Source organism: Erythrolamprus reginae, chromosome 2, assembly GCF_031021105.1.
Source record: "Erythrolamprus reginae isolate rEryReg1 chromosome 2, rEryReg1.hap1, whole genome shotgun sequence".
NCBI lineage: Eukaryota > Metazoa > Chordata > Lepidosauria > Squamata > Dipsadidae > Erythrolamprus > Erythrolamprus reginae.
This window is the reverse complement of record NC_091951.1, coordinates 111685891-111710200: the sequence shown is the minus strand read 5'-3', so window position 1 is coordinate 111710200 and position 24310 is coordinate 111685891. Positions and strand designations below refer to the sequence as shown.

The window sequence follows — 24310 nt, the reverse complement described above, 5'->3', positions numbered from 1 at the left end:
TTGATACCCTTCCCCCAATCTATTACATCATTTTTCCTGTGGATTTAGTAAGTATTTGAACCCTGTGAGAAATAAAAGGAGTGTCTTTTCTAAACTGGCAATTTTCAGATGAACTAAGACTGTAGAATTGAGAGGATCCCAACCTATTCTTTGTAAAATTGGAAAAAACTTTGTTGTAAGAGAAAGAAATAAGTTCTTCAAATTATTTATCTTATGTTTCTAATCAATCGATAACAGTGGATATGATTTTGATATTATAATTATTTGAAAGCATAGTGCATTTGAAAGTATATGTGTATACAAAACAGATTCTACCGGGATTTGTTGTCATTTTTTGAATTTATATGTCCCACACAAATAACACATGTTAAGAATTCTTTGAAAACATTTTCAACTCGAAAACAGTTACTGTATTTTTCAGAGTATAGGACGCATCTGGGTATAAGACACATCTAGATTTTAGAGGTGGAAAACAAGGAAAAAAGTATTCTGAACCAAATGGTGTAGTAATATATTATTTAATAAAATACCAGTGTAGCAGAATACTTTTTACAAACATGTACACTTTTTACAAACTTCAAACTTGACACTTTTAAGACTTGTGGACTTCAACTCCCAGAATTCCTCCTGTAGTCATGGTAGCTCAGGAATGGGAGTTGAATTCCACAAGTCTAAACTTGCCAAGTTTGAATCCCCTTGTACCCCTAATACCTAAGCCAGGGGTCTTCAAACTTGACAGCTTTAAGACTAGTGGGCTTCAACCCAGAATTCTTCCTCCAGTCATGCTACATGGGGTAATTAGAAGACAAAACAGCTCAGTTTTTGCAAAAAACAGGCCATTTGGGGGGCGTTTTTTCACAAAACATGGGTGGGCAAAGGGTCTGAGAAGCCTGCAGAAAGCTCCTGTGGACTGGGGGAAGGCAAAAATGCCTCAATTTTTGTGACAAAAATGGACAAAAAATGGTCTGTTTTTTGCAAAAACAGGGCCATTTTTGACATCTCCCAGCACCCAGGAGCTCTCTGCAGGCTTCCCAGATCTTCTGTCCAAAATGGGATGCAGGGCAGGGCTTCGGGGCAGCAAAAATGGCTGTATTTGGTGTATAAGATGTACCGATATTTCCACCCTATTTTAGGGGAGAAAAAGGTGTGCCTTATACTCCAAAAAATACGGTATATTAATTATATATAGCTTTTAGTTGAATTAGTATGCAGTTTCAAACCCAGGTTTGTGCAATAATGTTCCTAATTACATATTGTATATTTTCCCCAGCTCCGTTTAAACTATTGGGAAGTGGTAAATTGTGGCTTATGAATTTTAGGGCACTATCCCTCCCCCAAAGGAAATTCATACCCTTGGCCCGATATATCCATCTGCTCCCTTCTCACCAGGCTCACCCTGAAAAGTGAACAAAAACAATAAAGATGATTAATTTAGAGAAAAACTGGAGAAATTGACCATGCGACTTGAGCTGTTAGAGATTTAATTCAGTGAAAATTTGGTGAGTGACTTTCCCCACCTAGTTTAAAGAAAAAAGCAGATTTGTATGACTTCTGGAGGAACACAATATTACCAGAAGCAGCAACTTTAAAAGCTTTCAACATAATCTAACTATAAAATAAACCAGACAAATCAGATTCAAGAGACACAAGCCTCTTACCAACACTGAATCCTCTGAACATGTAAGATTATGTATATCAAATGACTGGAAATCCAAGCAGTTTTAAATAACCATGCAACTTAAATGATAAAACAGCGAAAAGATATCATACAGTAATCTCAATGTTACAGATTAGGAATGTTGGCGCATTTAAATGGACAATACCTTGAGGCATTTTGAAGTACAGTAATACCTCATGATACGAACTTAATTGGTGCAAGGAGGAGGTTCGTAAGACGAAAGGTTTCGTAAGACAAAACATTGTTTCCCATAGGAAACAATGTAAAGTCAATTAATCCGTGCAACAACAACCCTCCCCCCCGCAAAAAACCGCTGCCGCCTGGCTGTCACCTTTTAAAACAGCCGGGGGGGGGGGCTTCCTAGCAGCCTCCCGAACCCCAACGCCAAACCCTCCACGCACTTCGCCCTGAATGCCTCCTGGCCGCCTGGCAGAGCGCTCGCAGTCAGTGGGCGGCGGCGTTGGCGGCGGGGGACAAAAGGCAGGCCAGCGCCTGGCTCATGCCTCTCCGGAGCTGCCGACCGAGTTGAGTAGCGGCGCGGGGAAGGAGAGAGAGAGAAGCAGGCAGTGGCGGCAGCGGGGGGGGGGGGGGACAAAAGGCAGGCTAGTGCCCGGTTCCTGCCTCTCCGGAGCCGCCGACCGAGCGGAGCGATCTTCTGCTGGCCACGGGCGAAGGGCGGGGAAGCCTCTTGCACCAGCTGCTACAGCTGCTGGCTTCCCCGCCCTTCGCCGGCAGATCGCTCCGCACGGTCGGCGGCTGCCCAGAATCGTTATCCCTCCCCCATTCGGATCTCCCCCCTCCCCGCCCGGGTGGCTGGGCTGGGTGGGAAAAAGAGAAAGAAGGCGGCGCTCCCCGCCTGGCCACGATGGTCCCTTCCTTACGGCTCATGTTGGCTGACGGGGAAGGGGCAGCGAAGTCAGTGCCGAGGCACCCTAAGCCCACCGGGGTTGGCGAAGGGAGGGTGCTGCGGCGACCCGGCCAAGCCTACGGATGTGCCTCCCGCTGCTCTGCCCAATCACAAAGCCGAAGGAGGCACGGGAGGTGGTGAATGTCCTGTCCTCCGACCAGTCAAGCGAAGCAAGGCGGGGCTTGGTGGGGAATGTTGGGGGAGTGAAGAAAATTGAAACAGATTATGAAAAGCTCGGTGGTGGATGGCACTCCTTCCAGGAAAACGCCTCCGGGGGGGCTGGGCTGGGCGTTTTCCTGGAAGGAGTGCCATCCACCACCGAGCTTTTCATAATCTGTTTCAATTTTCTTCACTCCCCCCCCAACATTCCCCGCCTTGCTTTGCTTGACAGCTCGGAGCATTCACCGCCTCCCGTGCTTCCTTTGGCTTTGCGATTGGCAGAGGGAGGCGCATCCATAGGCTTGGACGGGGGGCTGGGCTGGGAGGGGCGGGAAAAACAGAAAGAAGGCGGCGCTCCCCGCCCGGAGCGAAGCCGCTTTGCGCTTCCAGACTTCCCGCGACCCTTCCTACTCCTCGCTCCTCCTCTCCCGCTCTCTTCGGGAAACTGAGGCTCCCGCTGGCGGTTTTCCTGCGAACCTCCCCCTTCATTTTCCACTTACCGGCACGAGGCTTTCTCTTCCCCTCCCCAAACCATTTCACTTTTTAAACAATGCCAGGGAAGGGACGTCCCCTTCTTCTTCGCCCGCAGCCTGGAGAGGGAAAGGGCCGCCGTGGGGCTGAGCGGGCGGGGTCCGGAGAACAATGCCTTGCGCCACGCTCCGATGCCCGAGCTCCTTTCGCCTGCGGTACCCAGCCCACCGCCTCGCTGGTTGGCTTCTCCTCCTGCTCAGCCTCGCCTCGGCCTTTGTGCGCGGCTCCTCCGCCGGAACTCTGCCGCGCGCGCCCCTTCGCAGCCCCCTCGCTCCTTGCCCCCTGGGCTTGGGGAGGGGGTGGATCCGGGGTTCCCGCTCTCCCCGACCTTCATCGGTGTGCGGGGAAAACCGCAACCCACTTCTCGTGGGCGGGCGGGTGCCTGGACCAGCATCCCCAAGGAGAAGGGTCTCCTCCCTGGTGCCCCTTCCCACTTTTCCTCCCGAGTCCCGCCGGGGTCCATTTCCAAAGCGAAGGGCGCGGGAGGCTTCCCTGGCTGCTGGAGACGCAGAGATTTGCCCCTTGCCCCGCGTTCGGCGGCTGCTTTAAAAGGTGACAGCCGGACTGGGGGGCTTCCCAGCAACCCCCTGAACCCCGAACCCGGACGTTCTGCAAAAGTTCGGGGTTCGGGAGGTTGCTAGGAAGCCCCCCAGCCCGGCTGTCATCTTTTAAAACAGCCGGGCGGCTTTCCAGGAGCCTCCCGAAGCCGAACGCCAAACCCGAACTTCCGGGTTCGGCGTTCGGAGGCTCGTGGAAAGCCGCGCAGCTGTTTTAAAAGGTGACCGCCAGGCTGGGGGGCTTCCCAGCACCCCCCCGAACCCCGAACTTTTGCCGAACTTCCGGGTTCGGGGTTGGGGGGGTGCTGGGAAGCCCCCCAGCCCGGCGGTCACCTTTTAAAACAGCCGGGCGGCTTCCCAGGAGCCTCCGAACGCCGAACCCGGAAGTTCGGGTTTGGCGTTCGTAATTCGAACAAAGTTCGTAAGAAGAGGCAAATTTTTTCTGAACCCCGGGTTCGTATCACGAGTTGTTCGTAAGACGAGGGGTTCGTATCTTGAGGTACCACTGTACTACTTTCTTCCACTTAAAAGCACAAAGCAAGCCATTGGTATTCAGCTTACAAGTATTAATTAAAGTCACAAGAACCGAATGGCACCTCAGAGAGTTTTATTTTGGGTCCTTTCAACCTCTTTCAGCAAGAGAAAGTTAAAAGAAATATCTACCGGCTGAGTAGTTGAAGGGGAATGTTAGTGTCAGTATCAGTCTTACCATTCTGCTATTTTCAGAATAAAAATCATCGGATGTGCAAATCATACCATGCTTTTTTCATACTCTCCTTACCTTTAGCGCTGGTGGCCCATCTATGCCTTTTTCTCCTTTTTCACCAACGCTTCCTGGTTCTCCCTGCAACATTTGAAAGAGCCACAATGGAAAACAGCCGTCAAACAAATCAGCATTCAGCTATGGTAGCCATTCCCTTTCCTCACTTTATCTCTGTGGCTTGTTTGCATCTTTTTAGACTACTGGAGATAACCACATAATACCTGTAAGCTCCAGTGGTCTATTTACACCTACTCTTCAATACTGGCCAATGCTTCCCATTCTTCTAAACACCTTTGAAAGAGCTGTTCTATAAAAGTACAAAAGAGGGCTGGTTGACCTAGTGGTTAAGGCACCAGGCTAGAAAGTGGGAGACTGTGATTTCTAGCTGGATGACTTTGAGCCAATTGTTCTCGCTCAGCCCAGCCCACTGGAAAAGTTTGTTGTTGTGGGGAAAATAGGAGGAAGAAGATGTGCTGGATATGTTCGCCACCTTGAGTTATTTGTAAAAATAATAAAGACAGGATGCAAATGAATGAATGAATCAAAACTCTCTGTTCCTAAGCATTCCAAATACATTCACCTGTTTTCCTCTTTCATTTGAAGTGGTTTAACATCATATTGTATTGGAAAAGAATTTAGCGGAATCAACAAAACGTACAAACAATAAGATAAAGTAAGACCTTGAGGTCTATAAAAGTAAACACTATAATCTAAAAACTTAGAAATGGCTAACTTACTTTGCTCCCTTAGAAACTGCTACTGTTTAAAAACATTCTCTAAGCATATAATTCAGTCTGAAGAAGCTACTTGAAACAATGCCTTTTCTCCATTTGGGCTAATACTTCCTGGTTCTTTGAAAAAAATCCAAGGAAATTTTAGTTTTTAAACCAAACACATGATAGTTTTATTCTTTTGGGGCTCCAGAAGCCCATTTGTGCCTCTGCCCTTTCCTGTGGCTTGCTGGCAATGTCTTAAATGTGGTGCCCAGATAATTCCTCAGCTGAATGCAGGACATTCACAAATCACATGATGCTATTTAATGTTGGTGCTCACCTTTGACCCGGGCAGCCCCTGAAGACCATTCTCTCCTTGGGGCCCAGAAGTTCCTGGCTCTCCCTGAAATTAAAAAAACTATCTGGTATCACTACTTGAGAAACAATATTCATATTAAAATTAACTGATTTTATTTGCATTGTATCTGAATGTTAAATGCAGTTCAAACATGTTTGTTCAAACTGTTGTATTTTCTTAACTATTAATAAAGCCCAGTATCATCAACCAAATAAATAGAAATTTCAGTTCTTGATTCAGCGATATACAGAAAGCCATTGCTTACCAATTGCCTGTTTAGCAACTATTTGAAATTAGGACAGTATGAAAACAAATAGCTTTGTGACCAGTCCTTACATTTATGACTGTCACAGTGTCCCATGATTGCCATTTGGGCCCTTCGTGACCAGCTTCCAACAAGAAGAATTAATGGAGAATGTGGAAGTGAAGTTGTACGTCACAGCCCAAGATGTTTCACTTAATGACTGAAGGGTGAGTGAGTTGATAAGTACATTGCGGTCATGTGATTTTCCACTTAATGTCCATGAAATTGCCAATTGCAATTGCAGCCACAAAGCTAGATTCATATACTTTGCCTGACATAGTTGTAAATTATTTTGACTTTCAATCAATACAATTATTAAGAATCAAATATTATGGACAAGTCCCACATTCATGAGATTGAAATTAGCTAAAAAAATAAAGATTCTTTTTCTCAAAGAGCAATTGCAAGCTCTGCTTTTCAATCCTATAGATCAGTGGTTCTCAACCTTTCCAATGCCGTGACCCCTTAATACAGTTCCTCGTGTTGTAGTGACCCCCAACCATAAGTCTAGCGCCAATTCTCCCAACAGAGCTTTAAGCTGATTGGCAGGAAGGTCAGAGGGGCATCCCTACTGTAAATGCCTGATTGGTTGGATTGTAAAAATGTGTTCCAAGGCATCTGAATATAAGCTTTAGTTCCTAACATCATGGGAAATTTGTCTTTTCCCATATTCTTAGGTGGCCCCGCGAAACAGTTGTCTGACCCCCAATGGGGTCCTGAACCCCAGGTTGAGAACCACTGCTATAGATGTTCATGCCAACCATCTCTAACCACAATAATATGAAAAATGATGAAATGTACATTGCAACCTCATAATGCACACACTCCAACCTTTTTAAAAAACTTATATCATAATGTTATCTGCAAAATTTGTCCTTGTGCACACTTCATTGCCCGCTTGGTTTGTCTCCCCAGATCCCAATAGTTCCTTTGGTTTTAAAGCACAATCCTATGCTCAAGCTTACACACAGCTAGAAAGATTGAGATATAGAAAGGAGATTTACCTTTGGTCCTTGAACTCCTGGTTCTCCTGAAGTCCCAGCATCACCCTGATAAATAGAATATGTATAGGTGAGATTGAAAAATAGATGTGTGTTATGTTTGCCAGCATCACAAAATAATTACTAACTGGATTTAATTTAAAAGTGAGAATAAATATTTATCTTTTAAAGAGGTTGTTTGCATTTTTTAAGAAACCTTCCCTGTGGAATCCACTGAATTTTAATGCTGATATATATTTATAAAATCTGGTAGCCATATCTTATAGTAATTCTGATTGCTATGCATCAATTATCTTTATATTTTACATGGATAAATATACATTTAAGTATGGTATCATTAAGATTTGATCTGGCATATAAACTGATTCTCAAAATTCATGTGATCCATTTGTTTCACACTGCATGATTTAAATATCATTGGTATTATGTCTACCAAATTGAGCATTTTTTATTTGTTTTCAACTTTCTGCTGGCTTCCCCATTTCCCCATGTGTGATTATAATGTGTGGTTTCGGGCTTAAACCACTAATTAAAGTCTATACAGGATTGAATTAAAACCAACTCATGCTTGATAAATAAAAATCACCATAAGAGGAATTAGTAAAATTAGAAAGCACCTGCTTTAATGAATTATGAAAAAAATAATAAGCATTCAAAAATACTTTTAATAAAAAACAAACTAAAACCTGCAAGGAGAGAAGCCAGAATATAAAATGTATCATTGTACAAATCATAGCCAGATACTTCTACCTTTTCTATAATAATTTACACTTTATTAGGTTTGACCAACAGCCATTATGACATTGAAAGCATCAGAGAATAAATTTTAGAATGGTTCATCTCCTTTATTAGATGAACAAATATCTAATAAAAGAGAATATTTGTAGCTCAGGGTTGAAACAAGTGGTTCTTAGTGGTCTCTGAGTTTGGTTTTCTTGCAAATATTTCATTATCCAAACTGATGGTACTGATAATGTTACTTAGCACTGAATAATGTTACCTAGTCTGGGTAATAAAATGTCTGCAAGAAAATAATCAAACTCAGAGACAACCAGGGACCTTAAACAAATATCTTGTTTTCAAACTTCTGAAGTCATTTTGTTGACTCCACACTCATCTCTGAACTGAAGACAACTAGTGTGGGAATCCAATCCAATCCAATTTCAAAACTGCCAATGAGTCAGAGGGATGAAGGCCAGCTCAGAAAGCGCAGGCTTATAACTCATTTATTTTACATCCACAAATTTATTTTCTTTTTTTAATGTGACCCTTGACTTCATTTCAAAGAATCTCAGCAAGTAATTGCTTAACATCTGTAACAAGAACAATCTGTCCCAGTCTCCTATACATGGGAAAGAGGTTGATGAGAGAAAGAGAGGGGAGAAAGAGATTATAAAGGAGTGGATAGCCCCACACTCTTTTGGTCACACCCATTTCTTAGTGACCCTCAATATTAGTAGTTAAGGCACCAAGCCAGAAAGTGGGAGACTGTGAGTTTTGCTTTATCCGTGAAAGCAGGATGAGCAATCTTGGGTCAGTCACCCTCTCTCACCCCAACCTCAAAAGGTGGTGGTTGTGGAAAAAATAGGAGAAAGGTATATTGGATATTTTCACTGCCTTGAATTATTTGTAAAAGTAATAAAGGCAGGGTTAAGAAAGAAAGGAAGGAAGGAAGGAATGAGCGAGCGAGCGAGCGAGCGAGCGAGCGAGCAAGCAAGCAAGCAAGCAAGCAAGCAAGCAAGCAAGCAAGCAAGCAAGCAAGCAAGCAAGCAAGCAAGCAAGCAATGATATAACTTTTACCCTCCACTAATACAACTCATAATAATACTAAATTTTATTCAATAACATACTGCTGCTCATTCATTTGGCAGCATGGCAGCAAATAAATGCATCTATTTGCTGCATGTTCAGTTCTATACATAGAATTGGTTCAAGGTGTATTGCATAAACAGAGCAAGACCTAAAGCAAGACCTAAACAGAGCATACCTAAAAAAGAGACAGGTTTGAGCTGGTTGCTTTTCTATCTGCTCCCTTGGCAAGGGACCATTTTCAGAAACATTGCCTATGATGCACTGGGATGACCTTAGTCAAGCATCAAGCTAGCATTAGTGTTGAGGTTCCCCAATAGGAACTATTGGGGAGGTAATAGATGACTCCTGGCTCCACATCTCTCCAGCCACCTGATAGACACATCACCCTACCAAATCCTAGGGCTTGCTTGCTTGTTTAGTTACATGATATCTTGATTGGTTACATGATATCTAAATGAAAGTAATTTTTCTGAAAAAGAAGAACCCCCAATAACTTACTTTTGTTCCTGGAATACCAGGTTCGCCCTTCAAAATAAATAAATAAAGCATTTTATATGACAGATGCAAACAACAACAACAACAATAATAGGCATGAGAAAATAAAACAAATAAAAATGAAAATAGTAGTTCAAATTGATCCTAAAATTTTTCTAGTGCAGTAAAATTCAATTTTTCACCAACAACTAATGCAATTTCTCTTAAATAACCTGGCGTTATTGCATTTTATGGATAACAGATTTCAAACACTTATTTCTAAAGGTTTATGTTTAAATTCTACAATAAGAAAGAAGTAACTTTAGACTACAGAAATTCCTCCTTTAATTGACTGGGAGGTTTCACGGAAAGTTTACTTTTCATTACTTCGATGTTAAAGTTAAGGAGTCAAGAGGTAAACATGGGGAGTCTCGTTTCCCTTCTTAACATGTGCACACCCCTCAGAACTTCAGGGCAAGCATTTTTCCCTTACCAACCCCTTTCTTCACTACTTCACTCAAAGAGAAAAAGACATGAATCTAATTAACTGATACACTCAAGGGTGGGCTACTGCCTGGATGGGGGGAACGCAGTGGGGTAGCGAAAATGGAGCTCCACCCCAGACACCCAATTTGCATTGAAAGATGTTGAAAGAAAATGCAGGGCGTCCTGCATAAGCCACGCCCACAGTGTGGTAGTAAAACTTTTGGTAGCCCTTCACAGGATACACTGAATTGGAGGTAGAAGTAATTGGATGTTTCTGATTATTTGCATTCTCAGAATTAAATTGTTACAAGTTGGTTTTAAAAGACAATTGTGTGGAAAATTATATTTTAGGGTGCTTGTCTCATTTATTCTATTTTAGCTCGACCTCTTAGATTTGTTTGATTTTCTACCACTCAACTGAAAACGTTTTTAATAGTTATGACCTTTTACAATGACACACGGTTAATACAACAACAAGCACTGGAACAATAAAGCCATATTAAAAGTGTGGAAGAAAACATAGCACATACTTCTTCTACAATACTATAGCCATTCCCCCCCCCCTAAAAATATTAGCAGATAGCAATGGTAACATAAAGTTGGTGAGCTTTCAATATTCCAAAATCTGGAATTTCAGCCAATGTAAATACCGCTTAAAAGAAATATTATTCTAAAGAAATGGGTATAAAAGGTTTCTTAAAGGTAAAGGTTCCCCTCGTACATATGTACTACTAGTAATTCCCAACTCTAGGAGGTGGTGCTCATCTCCATTTCTAAACTGAAGAGCTAGTACTGTCTGTAAACGTTTCCCTGGTCATAACTAAATGCTGAAGGAACACTATTACAGAACCCGGTACACTGTTACCTTCTGAACAAGGTGGTCCCTATTTTTCTACTTGCGTTTTTACATGCTTTTGAACTGCTAAGTTGGCAGAAGCTGGGACACGTAACAGGAACTCAATCCATTACGTGGCAATAGGGATGTGAACTGACCTGCCGACCTTTCTGATCGACAAGCCCAGTGTCTTAGCCATGAGTGACCGCATCCCCTAAAGGATCTTTACAAGATAATAAAATATGTGAAATGACACAGAACTACTTTAAGAGGAGGCTCATGATGACCCACAGTTTAGTCCAGAATGTTACTCATCAGTGCAGACTGTTTGTTTCTATCCTGTATACCAGTTTAAATCTGGTTATTGTTATTTTCTGTTAGCTCAGGAGAGATGGAGAAACAATTAGATTAGGAACTAAAAGTCGATGGAAATAAACAATAGTGATTACTGACCAGGATGAAAGGAAGTCACCCATTAAAGTTATTAAACACAGGACACAATGACTAAGAAAACAGACAGAAACTTTTGAGTTATACTTATATAACTATCCCATATTTAACATGTGAATAATTCATTACATATGGTTTAATATATATTGCAAAGCATACTAACCATGACACCAGCTTCTCCTTTCTCACCCTAAAAATAAACCATAAACATGCATTTTTCAAATTACACCAACAATATATTTCACTTCAAAATCGGTTTTCTAAATCCTTTCTACCAGCATAACAGCTAAAGAGAGAAATGTGGAGATTGTTTTTAAAAAATCATATTGCATTTTTGGTTTTGAGAAAAAAGAAATACTGTATTATGTTGATTTAGGAATCACTCTAAGCAGCTCACTCAAGTGACATGCAGATAACACCACAAGATCAATAGACTTAACATTGAGTACAACAATAGATTTCATCTCATTTAATGGTTTTGGTAAATAAAACTTACTGTTCTTCAGATTCAAGGATGGGATGTCAATTATTGGTTGTTAAAGAAAAGATTAAAAATGGCTAATGTATAAAAAAGCCTGCTCCTGATAAAACTCTCCTACCATTGCTCAATGAAATAATCATACCAAATTCCTTCACATTGTTCTAGTAATTGCTGTTCTAGAAATTGTGTAAAATTAAATCTTGTCAAACTTGAAGCTTGGTACATAACTACGATTTACAAATAAGGAATCCTGATAACGCAGAGAGGGTATTCTGGCGGTTCAGACTGCTGATATGGACATAATGTCATCCTATTTAGCCACTATTTTCATGGCTTGGCGCATGTGCAGAAGGCGTGGGGCGAGTAAAGAGAATACACAGGAGACTGTGCATATATGAGGAGGTGGCGCACACTCACATTTGCTAACTGGTAGGGAAGGTAAGTGAGTACCACCCCTGCTGATAAGATTATCCAATGCATTTCATTACAAAATTATATTTGGACAAGCTAATATTAAAAAACCCACTAACTGTAAATGAAATAAAACTTGATGGCAAGTTCAATCAAGATAATATTTAACCTATTCTCTATTATAACAATACAATACTTTCCCTTCCACTAATCTTTTCAGACATTTATGATAACTAATAATAATAATAATAATAATAATAATAATAATAATAATGTAGATTTGTATGCTGCCCCTCTCCGAAGACTCTGGGTGGTGACTTATGACTTAAAGTTCTTTTATTTTACATGCATCATGAGGAGAATCTCTCCCAAACCATGCATGTTAGTTAGCTTTGTGGTTATTTATGCCTTACAGGAAGACCTTGTGATCCCTTTGGGCCATCTTTTCCTGTGTCTCCAGGGGCCCCTCTTGAACCTGGCTGTCCAGGAGGCCCAGGTGGACCAGCAGCGCCATCTTTACCTTGGTCTCCCTATAAGAAGTTTAGACAAAACATTATAATGTGGGGGTGGAGTGCCTTCCTAATAAGTGGATTGTATCATCAAATATTGTATTTTCGGAGTATAAGATACATCTTTCCCTCACCAAAAGAGGCTGAAAATTTGGGTGCATCTTATTATTATTTATTATTATTTATTAGATTTGTATGCCGCCCCTCTCCGAAGACTCGGGGCGGCTCACAACAGTTAAAAAAACAATATAGCAGTGGAACAAATCTAATATTAAAAAACATATAAAATCCTATCATTATTTTTTTTTTAAAGGGGGGGGGCGCTTCGCCCAGGCCAGATTAACTTGGCTTCAGCCAAACTGAGGAGTCACCACAAGTGTAGGAAAGGCACTGGCTACAAAACGAGTGAGTGAGAGAAGAAGGGAGCCTTTCAGCATGGGAAGGAAGAGGAAGCAGGTAGCAGCAGCAGCAGCCACCGCCTTTCGGTCAAAGGAGCAGGAGGTTTCCCTGTCCTGCCCGCCTGGGTTTCTCTCTCTGGAGCAGTGTATGGGAGGCAGCCTCATGCCGGGTATATGGGAGGCGTGTGCTCATCCTCGCTGCTTTGGAGTCCCTCTTTTTTTTAAGCCTTAAAGTTTTGGATTCTTTTGATTCCCCTCACCTCTCCTTTTTCCTTCGGCAGCGACTGTCCTCATACTCTTCTTCTTCCTTCTCTCCCACCCAAATTCTGAGCCTTTATTTCTTTCCTAATGGGTTCGCATGCATGATTTGCTTTACATTGATTCCCATGGGAAAAATTGCTTCTACTTACAAACTTTTCTACTTAAGAACATGATCACGGAATGAATTAAGTTCTTAAGTAGAGGTACCACTGTACTTTTAAGCAACCCATGGTGCTTTTTCTTGGAAAAAGTATCTAGTGATTCATTGAAATATTTACAAAAATTAAGTATTTATAGAACTCATAAAACATTATCTTTAAATTAGAGATCATACAGCAAGAATACACAAAAATTAAACATGGTATATAATACATTACATATCATGCTCATATAGCATAGTTTACCAGTTTTTAAAAAAACTTTCTTTCTTCAAATATAAGGTGATGCTTCTTAAACAGCAAGTTGCTTTTGAATTTTAAGGTAGTTTCATAATTGGTTTGCAGCAAAGCAGAAAGAAATTGCTTCATCCTTGAAAATGTCTATATTTAAATCATATTGCAAAAGTGTTGTAATTGCACTCATGCAGAATAGTATAATTTTTATTTCACAAATTAGGAAACTGACAAATGACTTTTCCAGTATGTTCTGGTCTAAGTAGAGAATTAAAACCAGGTCCCACAAAATGTTATTATTTGAATGAACAAGAATGGCAGCTGTCATTGTCATAACCTGGGTTTTGGAAAATAACAAATAATCCTGCCAGAACATATGGAGCAATCACTGAACCCTTCAAGAAAATTAATATCTAAGCAGGTTTTCCAAGTGTCAGAGTTAATTTTATACCAACCTATTCTAACTCAGAGATGTAATAATAAAAGACATTTAACATCTTTCCAATTTTTAATGATTCTCCACTGAGTAATATCATAAAACCAAACTAAATAGATCCATTTCAATTGCACTGGAATTATGATTTCATGTATATCTCATTCTTACCATTCATTAAAATTGGCAGTTGTACTAAGGCCATAATTCTGGAAACAGATCATCAAAGTAAAGAACAGCTTTTTGGAAAATTTACCAAGCATTCAATTATTGGGTAAACACAGCCTTAAAAATTTGGGGACATATTATTGGCTTATCTGTTTTAATATTGACATGTACTATGTACAGGTTACTATTCTCATTGTACATGACATGCAGTACATGCAAGAACACAGCAATGAACCTAGACAGATCTTGGTAATTGGAGCATATTAATATAATGTTTTTCTTAGATTTGTATGAATAGCTGATGAAGTTCAGATGATGTTAACGTTACAGATCAGAAATAAAACGGAAAGCACAAGAAAAGCAAACATCTTTGATTAATATAACATTTTAAAACTAAAATAAGAGAATGACTTGCAAAAATATCTTAAGATTGCTTAAATTTATGAGTTACTGGTAGTAGCAGTAGTTCTTATAGACTGGATGTATGGGCACTTAAGAATTAATGCTGTGGCCTAATGCTCACAGGATAGAGTAAAAAATGAACCCTGAATTAGGATGTGACACTGCAAACTGGTGCATTAATTTATCTCCTCTTTCTGAAAATTAGTTCTATGTTCTTTAAATATGAAGCTCATAGAAGCGGAGAGAATTTCCATAAACACAACATATTTTTCGTATAAGATGCTTGGCCGTTTGCTTACTTTCTTGCTGACATTTGCATTTCTTGTAAAGCCACAGCAGATTTCACATGTTAATCTATGGAAAATCTGAGCAGTCGTGACATATATTCACCATGACTTCTAAGTGGGGGAGGCGAGGAATCAAATCTGTTTTCATGAAGGCAATCCCTGTATTCTGTCAAATGGGGAAGTAACTGGATGATAATTGAAATGTTTATTATGGTTAAAAAGTAAGTAATTTTGATGCTTTTACAATGAAACACAGGGAGACAGACATAGGCCCTAGCATGCTGTGGTCCATGGGGTTACACAGAATCAGACACGACTTAGCGACCAAATTACAACAGCGAAATACAATTCTGATTCTAATTACCACAACACTCAAGTATATTCAGTTTACCGGTAGTTTATGACACAAAACAGTAAGAGATCTTTTCAGAGTGTGAAAAACAGAAGAATAAAATAGCAGAACAGAAGAGCTTAAATTAAAAAAAGCCAACAACCTCTCAAGAAAACACAGCAAGCCAGAAAATTAAAAGTGATTCTACCTTAAGGATACGTCGGCTAAAAATATGCTGGTCAGAGAGAAATCCATGACTGAGGCGAGGAAAAGCCATCTAGTCAATGTATGTCAGCAAATAAAAAGAATCAAGACAAAGAAGATAGAGAAAATGGTAAAGGCATTTTATGCAAGAGTTCCAATAGGAAGCAAACAATTGATATAATTAGAAACAGTATTAACTGATTCAAAACCAAGCCGCTGATGGGTGACAGCAGAACAAACTACTCTACTACACAGAAGACAATTTGTGATACCCTCCCAGACCACCTACAGTCTCCTGAGACATGGGTTTTTTACATACGTTTGCATACAAATAGTGTACTTGTTCAACAAAACTAAAACTTTGACTAACAAAAACAAAACAAAGGAAGTATTATTATTATTATTATTATTATTATTATTATTATTATTATTATTATTATTATTATTTAGATTTGTATGCCGCCCCTCTCCGCAGACTCAGGGCAGCTCACAGCAGTAATAAAACAGTATACAATGGCAAATCTAATATTAAGTCTAAAATAACAATTTTACATTAAAAACCTTAAAAAACCCTTATATAAAAACATACACACAAAAATGGGGTTTGGGTTTCTTTCTTTCTTTCTTTCTTTCTTTCTTTCTTTCTTTCTTTCCTTCCTTCTTTCTTTTATTTGTATACTTAACTCTTGCCTCCATAGATAAAAATTTAAGATGTTTTACAGAAATAGGGATACTCTACATTTTATTAGAGCAATCATACTCTGATAACGCTTGTCCCTAAGGAACTGATGTAGCTTCATTAAGAGACAAACTAGCCCAGTGATGACGAACTTTTTTTCTGTCAGGTGCTGAAAGTGTGCACATGCGCAAGTGTACACACACATAATGCAATGCCCCTCCTGCATGTCCCACCCCCTGCACATATGTGTGTGTGACCCACCGCACCCGCATGTGCGCCCCCCCTGTTTTGGTCTCACATTCCAAAAAATCAGAGGGAGAGGGTAAAAGCCTCCCATCCCCAAACAGAGCTGGGAGGGGGGTAGCCTCTTTCCCCAAATGGAATTGGGAGCGGGGGGAAGCCTCTTTACATGCCTGCAGAGAGGGCTCCGCGTGTCATTTGTGGCACACGTGCCATACATTCGCCGTCATGAAACTAGCCAAACTGTTCAGAGCAGCTTAAGTAGCTTAAAGCTGGGGACATATAATATGGCATCAAGCTTTTGTTATCAAGTCACTATGGTATCTTGGACTATAGAGTCTTAGACAATTTTAACTTTCTAGGTTTGGAGAAAATACCTAAATGGGTGTTTCAAGTATATGTCAGAGAAAAACCTACTCTCAATATCTATATATGTAGGTGTTTATGTGTTTAGGTACCACAGTGTGGTAACCAAAATGGAGCTCCACCCCAGAGCACCCATTTTGTATCGAAAGATGTTGAAAGAAAATGCAGGGCGTCTTCTTTGGGCAGCGTCTGCCTTTTCCCCCGAAAGCATTTAAAAATCCCAAAGCTGGCGATTCTGCTACAAATAAAAGTGTCTAGGAAAAGTATAAGGAGATAAGATCTGGAATTAATTCTATGTGATCTGGATTTCTGCCTTCCCCTCCTTTCTGAATGGCTATAGTATTCTCTAGGACAGGGGTCAGGAACCTTTTTGGCTAAGAGAGCCGTAAACGCCACATATTTTGAAATATAATTCCGCGAGAGCCGTACAATATGTTTAAAGGGCCATTGACAGATCAATCGCTCCAATGTTCACTTAGTACAGCAAGGAATGCTCCTCCCTGCTGTATAAAGCCACAACTGGACTGAAACAATGGTAATTAGCAGTAAAAAAATTAAATAAATAACTTACATTGTGAGCTTGCGATGCATGACATCAGTCCAGCAGTCTGGCTTCTTCTTTTTCCTGCGCATGACTGGAAGCTGGCATTCTTCCCACCTGATGTTGAGAGAATGCCAGCTTTGAGGCATTCGCAGAAGAAAGAAGCTGGAATGTTGGACATGTCACACAATGCATTGTAAGTTATGTCAATTATCTATTTTATTATTTTACAGCGAATTATTGTTTAGGTCCAGCGGTGGCTTAGTGCAGCAGAGAGGAACACTCCTTTGTGTACTAAGTGACCGCTGGAGCAATTGTATCTGTCAGTGGCCCTTTTAAAAGTGTTGGTCTTACAGAAAATGAACAAAAAAGAGAGGCTCAGACCCATAGGGAACTAAAGCATTTACTACTTAAAGTGGTACATACAAGCAGGCACACCCAGCGTAATAAATAATTGAACTTTATTAAATAGTCTCACTGTACATAAAGTGCACACATTGACTTGTATTTAATTTTAAAGAACAACAAATCTCCGAACTCTTTTTTTTATAACATAATAACGTTTTAATGCTGTTGCTAACCAACGATGAATAGAATACTTCCTACCATTAATGTGACTTCTGGTACTGAATGGATTTGCTGATGGCTTTGTAATCTGGTTCATACGTGGTGAGGTTTAGCTTCATGCAGGCGTTGAGACTTCCATCCGTTAAACGTGAACGTATGTTAGTCTTGATGTGCTTTAGATGTGAGAAAGACTGCTCGCATGCATAGGTAGAGCCAAACATTGTCAGTACAGCAATACCCACACGCTGCAGTGTTTGGTATGTGACAGGAAGTGCATTCCAAGTTTTGACAATCAGCTGGTCTGCATGTTGGAGTTGTTTCATTTCTCTCCACTTGTGTTTGCTTGCCAACTCTGCTTGCTGTCGTGCAAGTTTTTCCAAATCTTCATTAAGTGATTTAAACTTATTCACCCACATGTCTGAAGCCTTCAGGTCAGCAGCTTGTAGCTCAAAATCTCTGATGGAGACACCAGGGATATAACTCAGGTCAGTGCTGTCCAGTGCACACTCATGTGGATGAGTGATGAACTTAAAAAGACGAGTGTGCTCACGAAATTCTCCAAAGCGCGCTTTGAATGATTGCAGGAGATTGGATGTAAAGCCTGCTAGCTGCTGAATATCAAGATGTTGTGCAGGGTCATTTGCTGTGCATGCATCTTTAAACTCTCCCAGTTTTTCAAAGTGTATTAAACGACCTGTTTCAATGTCTGCGATAAACAGTTCCAGCTTATTTTCAAATGCAAACACAGCTTGTTGAAGCGATAAAACTGTATTACCAACGCCTTGCATTTTCACATTGAGCTGGTTCAGATGTTCAGTCATATCTACAAGATAGAAGAACTTCAGGAGCCACTCAGTGTTGGACAACTCAGGATGGTCAACGTTTTTCATTTCAAGAAAAGTTCGTATTTCACTCAGACAAGCTGCGAAACGGCTGAGCACCTTCCCTCTTGACAGCCAGCGCACGTTGCTGTGCAGAAGCAGACCAGGATAATTATTCCCAACTTCATCCAGGAGTGTTTTAAACTGGCGATCATTTAAAGCACGGGCAACAATAAAGTTGACCACCTGAATAACAAGTGACATCACCTCACCAAGCTGCTCACCAAACATCTGAGCACAAAGTGCCTCCTGATGTAGGATGCAGTGAATACCAAGGATAGGTCTTTTTTCATGTTCACGAAGAAGCGCTACAAATCCTTTGTTTTTTCCTACCATGCATGGAGCACCATCAGTACACACTGAAATAAGTTTATGCATTGGTAGATTTTTTTCTTTAGTGAACTCAGTGAATGACTTGAACAAATCATCCCCTCTTGTTGTCCCTTTCAGAGGCAAAACAGCAAGACTTTCCTCATGTAACTTGTCACCGACAGCATACCTTGCAATGATGCTGAACTGAGATATATGGCTTACGTCAGTTGATTCATCCAAAGCAAGAGAAAAGAACAGAGATGTATTTATGTCCTTCACTTGGGATGCCTCAATCTGATTTGCCATCATGATGGCACGGTCATGAACTGTTCTTGCTGACAGAGGCATGTCTTTTATCCGTTTGATAATCTTGGCTTTATCCGGAAAATCATCAAAAAGTTCATTGGCAACATCAAGCATAAATGTTTTGGCATACTCCCCATCTGTGAATGGTTTTCCGTTTCTGACAATTGCCAAAGCACCAACAAAGCTAGCCGAATTTAAGTCACCTTGTTGGGTCCAAACTCGAAGTTGCTGCTGACTAGCTTGCACTTTGCACAGCAACTCTTGACAGGCTTTCTTCCTGCTGTCCCCTGCAGGATATTTCGATGCAAATGAAGCATGGCGTGTGTCAAAGTGGCGCTTTATATTTGACCGCTTCATGGATGCAATTTTATCATTGCATATAAGACAAACTGGTGAACCTGCTCTCTCCACAAAGGCAAATTCGTCTGTCCACTCCTGCTGAAAATTACGATACTCCTCATCCTTCTTTCTTTTAGTCATCTTCTTCAATAAAGGGCAGTACTGTGGGGGTGAATAGTGGGTAAGATGTCAGCTGTAGGGATACCTACTACACCCCAGTAGCCCCCCCCATCCAGTGACTACAGGTGGTGTGCCCTTACCCATACCTATTGTCCCTCTCTTTCTTTCTCTCTGTCTCTCTTTCTTTCTCTCTGTCCCTCTCTTTCTTTCTCTCTGTCCCTCTCTTTCTTTCTCTCTGTCCCTCTTTCTTTCTCTCTGTCCCGGATTCCCCTTTCTCCCTCGCCTGCATCCTTGCCGCGGTGACTCACCAGGAGAAGACCCACGCGGCTCCTCTGGGGCAGGGCCGCCATCAGGAATTTTGGGGCCCCATACAGCCTAAGTGTCTGGGGGCCCCCTCCCTTCTTCCTTCCTTCCTTCCTTCCTTCCTTCCTTCCTTCCTTCCTTCCTTCCTTCCTTCCTTCCTTCCTTCCCTTTTAAATTTTCAAACTGTCTTCTTCATATTCCTGGCTGAGGAATTCTGAAAGCTGCAGTCAACTGTCTTCAGCCATTGTCCAGCCCTGTGCTATGGACCCCTCCCTCCACCCCCTGAAGAGGCCGGGGGCTTCATTCCAAAGCCAGTGGCAGTGATGCCAAAAACCCCTTCCCTGGGGATGGGAGCGGGGGGGGGGGGCTCCACTGGTCTCCCTCGACAAGACCTTCCGCAACACATCAGCCCTGCTGGGCAGGCCTCTTAGCCCCACCAAAGAAATGGGGGTTAAGGAAGACCCCACCCCCCACCTTGCCCCAAACACTGGCACTCTGCATAACCCATGCGGGGGCTTTGGCTTCCCCTCTGCAGAACAGAAGCTGGGGACCTCTCCCTCCACATACACTGGATCCCTATGGCCCATCCGAGGGCTGGCAAAATAGGTGTGCCCCCCCCTGCTTTTCTATCTCTCTCTCTCTCTTTCTCTCTTTCTCTCCCTCTCTTTTTGTCTCTCTTTCTCTCTCTACTTTTCTTTCTTTTTCTCTTTTTCTCTCCCTTTCTCTCTCTTTTTCTCTTTTTATGTCCCTTTCTCTCTCTTTCTCTTTATATCTTTCTCTCTTTTTTCTTCTCCCAACCTCTCTCTTTCTCTTTCTATCTCTTTCTCTCCCTCCCTCTATCTTTCTCTTTTTATCTTTCTCTCTCTCTCTTTCTATCCCTCTTTCTTTCTCTCTCTTCCTTTCTATCTCTCCTCTTCCTTTCTCTCTCCTCTCTCTCTCCCTCTCTTTCTACCCTCCTTTCTCTTCCTTCCTTCTCTCCCTCCCTCCCCTCCCTCCCTCCTTCCTTCCTCTCCATTTCTCTTTCCCTCCCTCTCTTTCCCTTTTCTTTCTTTTGGTCCACTTCTCTCTCTCGCCGCTTCTCCACTTGCCTCCCCCTCGCGCCTCGCCCTTCCCACCCGGCCACCCGCGCGCGCTTACCAGCAGCAGGAATTCAAGTAAGCCCAAAAGAAGCCATTGGCTCCGGGCGGCGTTCATGGCCCCCCCGAACCCCCAGCCCAGCTGGAGCTCCCTCTCGCCGCCGCCATCTCCCTATGACTGCCTACGGCCGCTGCAGCTCCCCCCCCCCCCCACCGGGCCACAAAGGACACTTGCCGACGCCAGTGAAGCTTCAGCTGGGCGGGGCGCTGCCGGTACTTCCCTCCTGGGGCTCCCGCTCGCAGCTGTCCCCCGGCTTCTGCTCGATGCCGCGGTTTTCGGCGTTGTCCTGCTGTGCCCCAAAGACGGAAGGCGGGAAAAAGGCGAGAAGAATGGAGCCGGCGCTGGGTGTGAGGGAGGATGCTTTCTGTGCGGGCGGAGGACTACCCTCGCCGGAAGAGCTGCCCATCTAGCAGTCCCGCTGCCCCATTGGCCGGCAGGGGATGATGGGCAAGGGACGCCTCGGGGAAGGTGGGCAGGGTGGGAAGGGAAGGAGGGGGCTGGCGGGGGTTTAGGGAAGGGGAGCCGAGGCCAGCCTTGCAGCTCCTCGGCGGGAGGAGTCGAAAGCCACCGGGAGAAGACTGGGCTCAGCAGCAGAAGCGCCGGGCCCGCCCCCCCCCATTATCCCATAGACAGGCAGGAGTCCTGTCTGCGAGCCAGATACGGCCATCAAAAGAGCCATATCTGGCTCGCGAGCCATAGGTTCCCGACCCCTGCTCTAGGACAAAGGTCTTCATAGCTGGTTGGAGAATTCTGGGAGTTGAAATTCACAAGTCTTAAAGTTGCCAAATTTGGGGATCCCTGCTCTAGAAAATAAAATAAAATACTTGAAACCTAATGTTTTGCCAGAAACCTTGATTTTGTTTGGTAGTCTTCAGGAAGGAGGGTTAGGACTGTTATGTGGAATGGAGCATTTTGGGATGTTCACTTAGGCTATGAAAGTAGCAAGGAACCCTTTAGATTGTTGCCTTTGAGTAAGTGATTATTTTTTGAGTGGCCATTTTAATCATGAAGGCACCTTTATGACAATGCTCTAAATGTGCTTTCAAAATTCTAAGTGAGATGTTTTTGTCATTTCACTGTTCTATAGCTGCTCACTTCTAGGATGTGGGTGAATTCAATGACCTGCTTGTTTTGAGAACATTGATATGGGTATTGTTTTGAGGTTCTTGGAAAATCCTTGGTCAAGTCACATGATTGTCAAGCCACTCCTACCTGGTCACATGGTCGGCAAGCCACTCCTACCAAGTCACATGACCATCAAACACACCCACAAAATAAGCCACACCCACAGTGTGGTAGTAAAACTTTTGGCAGCCCTTCACTGGTAGGCACAGTATGCACACACACACACACACACACACACACACACACACACACACACAGAATCTAAAACTGAATGAAAATCATCTTCAGATTAGCCTTTCTCTTTTTAAAAAATCAGTATTGATTCAATATATGATGATTTTCTTAACTAGTCCATGCACTTTTCTGGGCAAAGTCTATAGAATTAGTTTGTCACTATCAGCTTGATAAGGTTGAGAGAGTGACCATCCCAAAGTAACCCACCTGGTTTAATTCTCAAGGTGCGGCTAGAACTCATGGTCTTCAGTCTCACAAAGTGCCTTAGCAGTTACAAATGCTTTTAATATAGAAATGTATGAGCAAGGTTGATTTGCCAGTCACTCCTTATTAGATAAGGATTGATCTACAGTAATTATTAAGTGACCCTATGGTATATCACATTTAACACATTGGAAAGGAAATAATTTATCTCTATTTATTTATATATGAACTAATTTCTGTATAAGCATTTCAGGAAAATTCTTATTTATAAAATAAGAGGAAGATAAAGGGGTGGGAAAAATACCTAATCATCTTGTATATGCCTACCTGGAAATAAATTTCACTCATACGATATAGCAACATATTTAAATAATGTAATATCTTAACACAATTTTAATGAAGAATGTTGATTGGAAGCAAAGAATCTGATTAAAAGCACTGCTGTGCTGTTTTGATATAGAGATGGGATATTGTTTTTCCCCCTGCCAATTATTTCCATGGACTTTGGCTGAAAACATGTGCTATAAATTACATATCATACTGTTTAGATGATCATTATCATTATCAAAATGCTGTTTTGAGTTAGATGTCTTGGACTGAATGTACTGTAGATATGATTCAAACCTTAGTTGAATCGGAAGTAAATATTCCAGTTTTCTGTGTTAGTTTGGGCCACAGGAGTAGCAAAATCAACCAAAAAAAGAGGCTACATTTTATTTATAATGATCTACAGATATTTATTTACCCTTACTCTTTCTGCGTTCAGGGCACAATCAGTAATTCAGTTGGAAAATAAATAATAACAATCTCTACTGTTGCAGTTGATTGATTTAATATAGAGAGGATCTTATCACATTCTGTTTTAGCCACTATAACAAAAGAGAGAACTAATATAGCAAACTAGCTATGAAACATCATGTTCCATTTGATTTTATTCTTTTTGAGCAATATTAAGACAGTGGAACAACATACAGTCATACCTCGTCTTCCGAACCTAATTGGTTCCAGGGGGAGGTTCGTAAGACGAAAGGTTCGTAAGACGAAACATTGTTTCCCATAGGAAACAATGTAAAGTCAATTAATTCGTGCAACCAAAACCCCCCCCCGCAAAAACCGCTGCCGCCCAGCTGTCACCTTTTAAAACAGCCTGGGGGCTTCTCAGCGACCTCCCGAACGCCAAACGCCAAACCCGAACTTCCGGGTTCGGCATTCGGGAGGCCGCCGAGAAGCCCCCAGGCTGTTTTAAAAGGTGACAGCCAGGCGGCGGGGCTTCCCAGCAGCCTCCGAACGCCGAATGTGGAAGTTCGGGTTTGGCGTTCGGCTTTGGGAGGTTGCTGGGAAGCCGCCTGGCTGTTTTAAAAGGTGACAGCTGGGCTGGGGGGCTTCCCAGCAACCTCCCGAACCCCGAACTTTTGCCAAACTTCCGGGTTCGGGGTTCGGGAGGTTGCTGGGAAGCCCCCCAGCCCGGATGTCACCTTTTAAAACAGCTGCGCGACTTCCCAGCAGCCTCCGAACGCCGAACGCGGAAGTTCAGGTTTGGCGTTCGGCTTCGGGAGGCTGCTGGGAAGCCGCGCGATTGTTTTAAAAGGTGACAGCCGGGCTGGGGGGCTTCCCAGCAACTTCCTGAACCCCAAACTTTTGCCGAACTTCC

At 42.3% G+C, this 24310-nt stretch overlaps 1 protein-coding gene across 1 annotated transcript in view; it reads right to left on the bottom strand.

Annotated features, from left to right (window-relative positions):
• Nucleotides 1-24310, bottom strand: part of COL23A1 (collagen type XXIII alpha 1 chain) — a 376723-nt gene that overhangs the window by 44417 nt on the left and 307996 nt on the right. The window contains exons 8-13 of the mRNA XM_070739187.1: nt 11192-11218; nt 9282-9308; nt 6975-7019; nt 5649-5711; nt 4614-4676; nt 1352-1396 (exon numbers count right to left, since the gene is read on the bottom strand). Coding sequence (XP_070595288.1) covers nt 1352-1396; nt 4614-4676; nt 5649-5711; nt 6975-7019; nt 9282-9308; nt 11192-11218 — 270 coding nt within the window. The remainder of the gene's footprint in view (nt 1-1351; nt 1397-4613; nt 4677-5648; nt 5712-6974; nt 7020-9281; nt 9309-11191; nt 11219-24310) is intronic.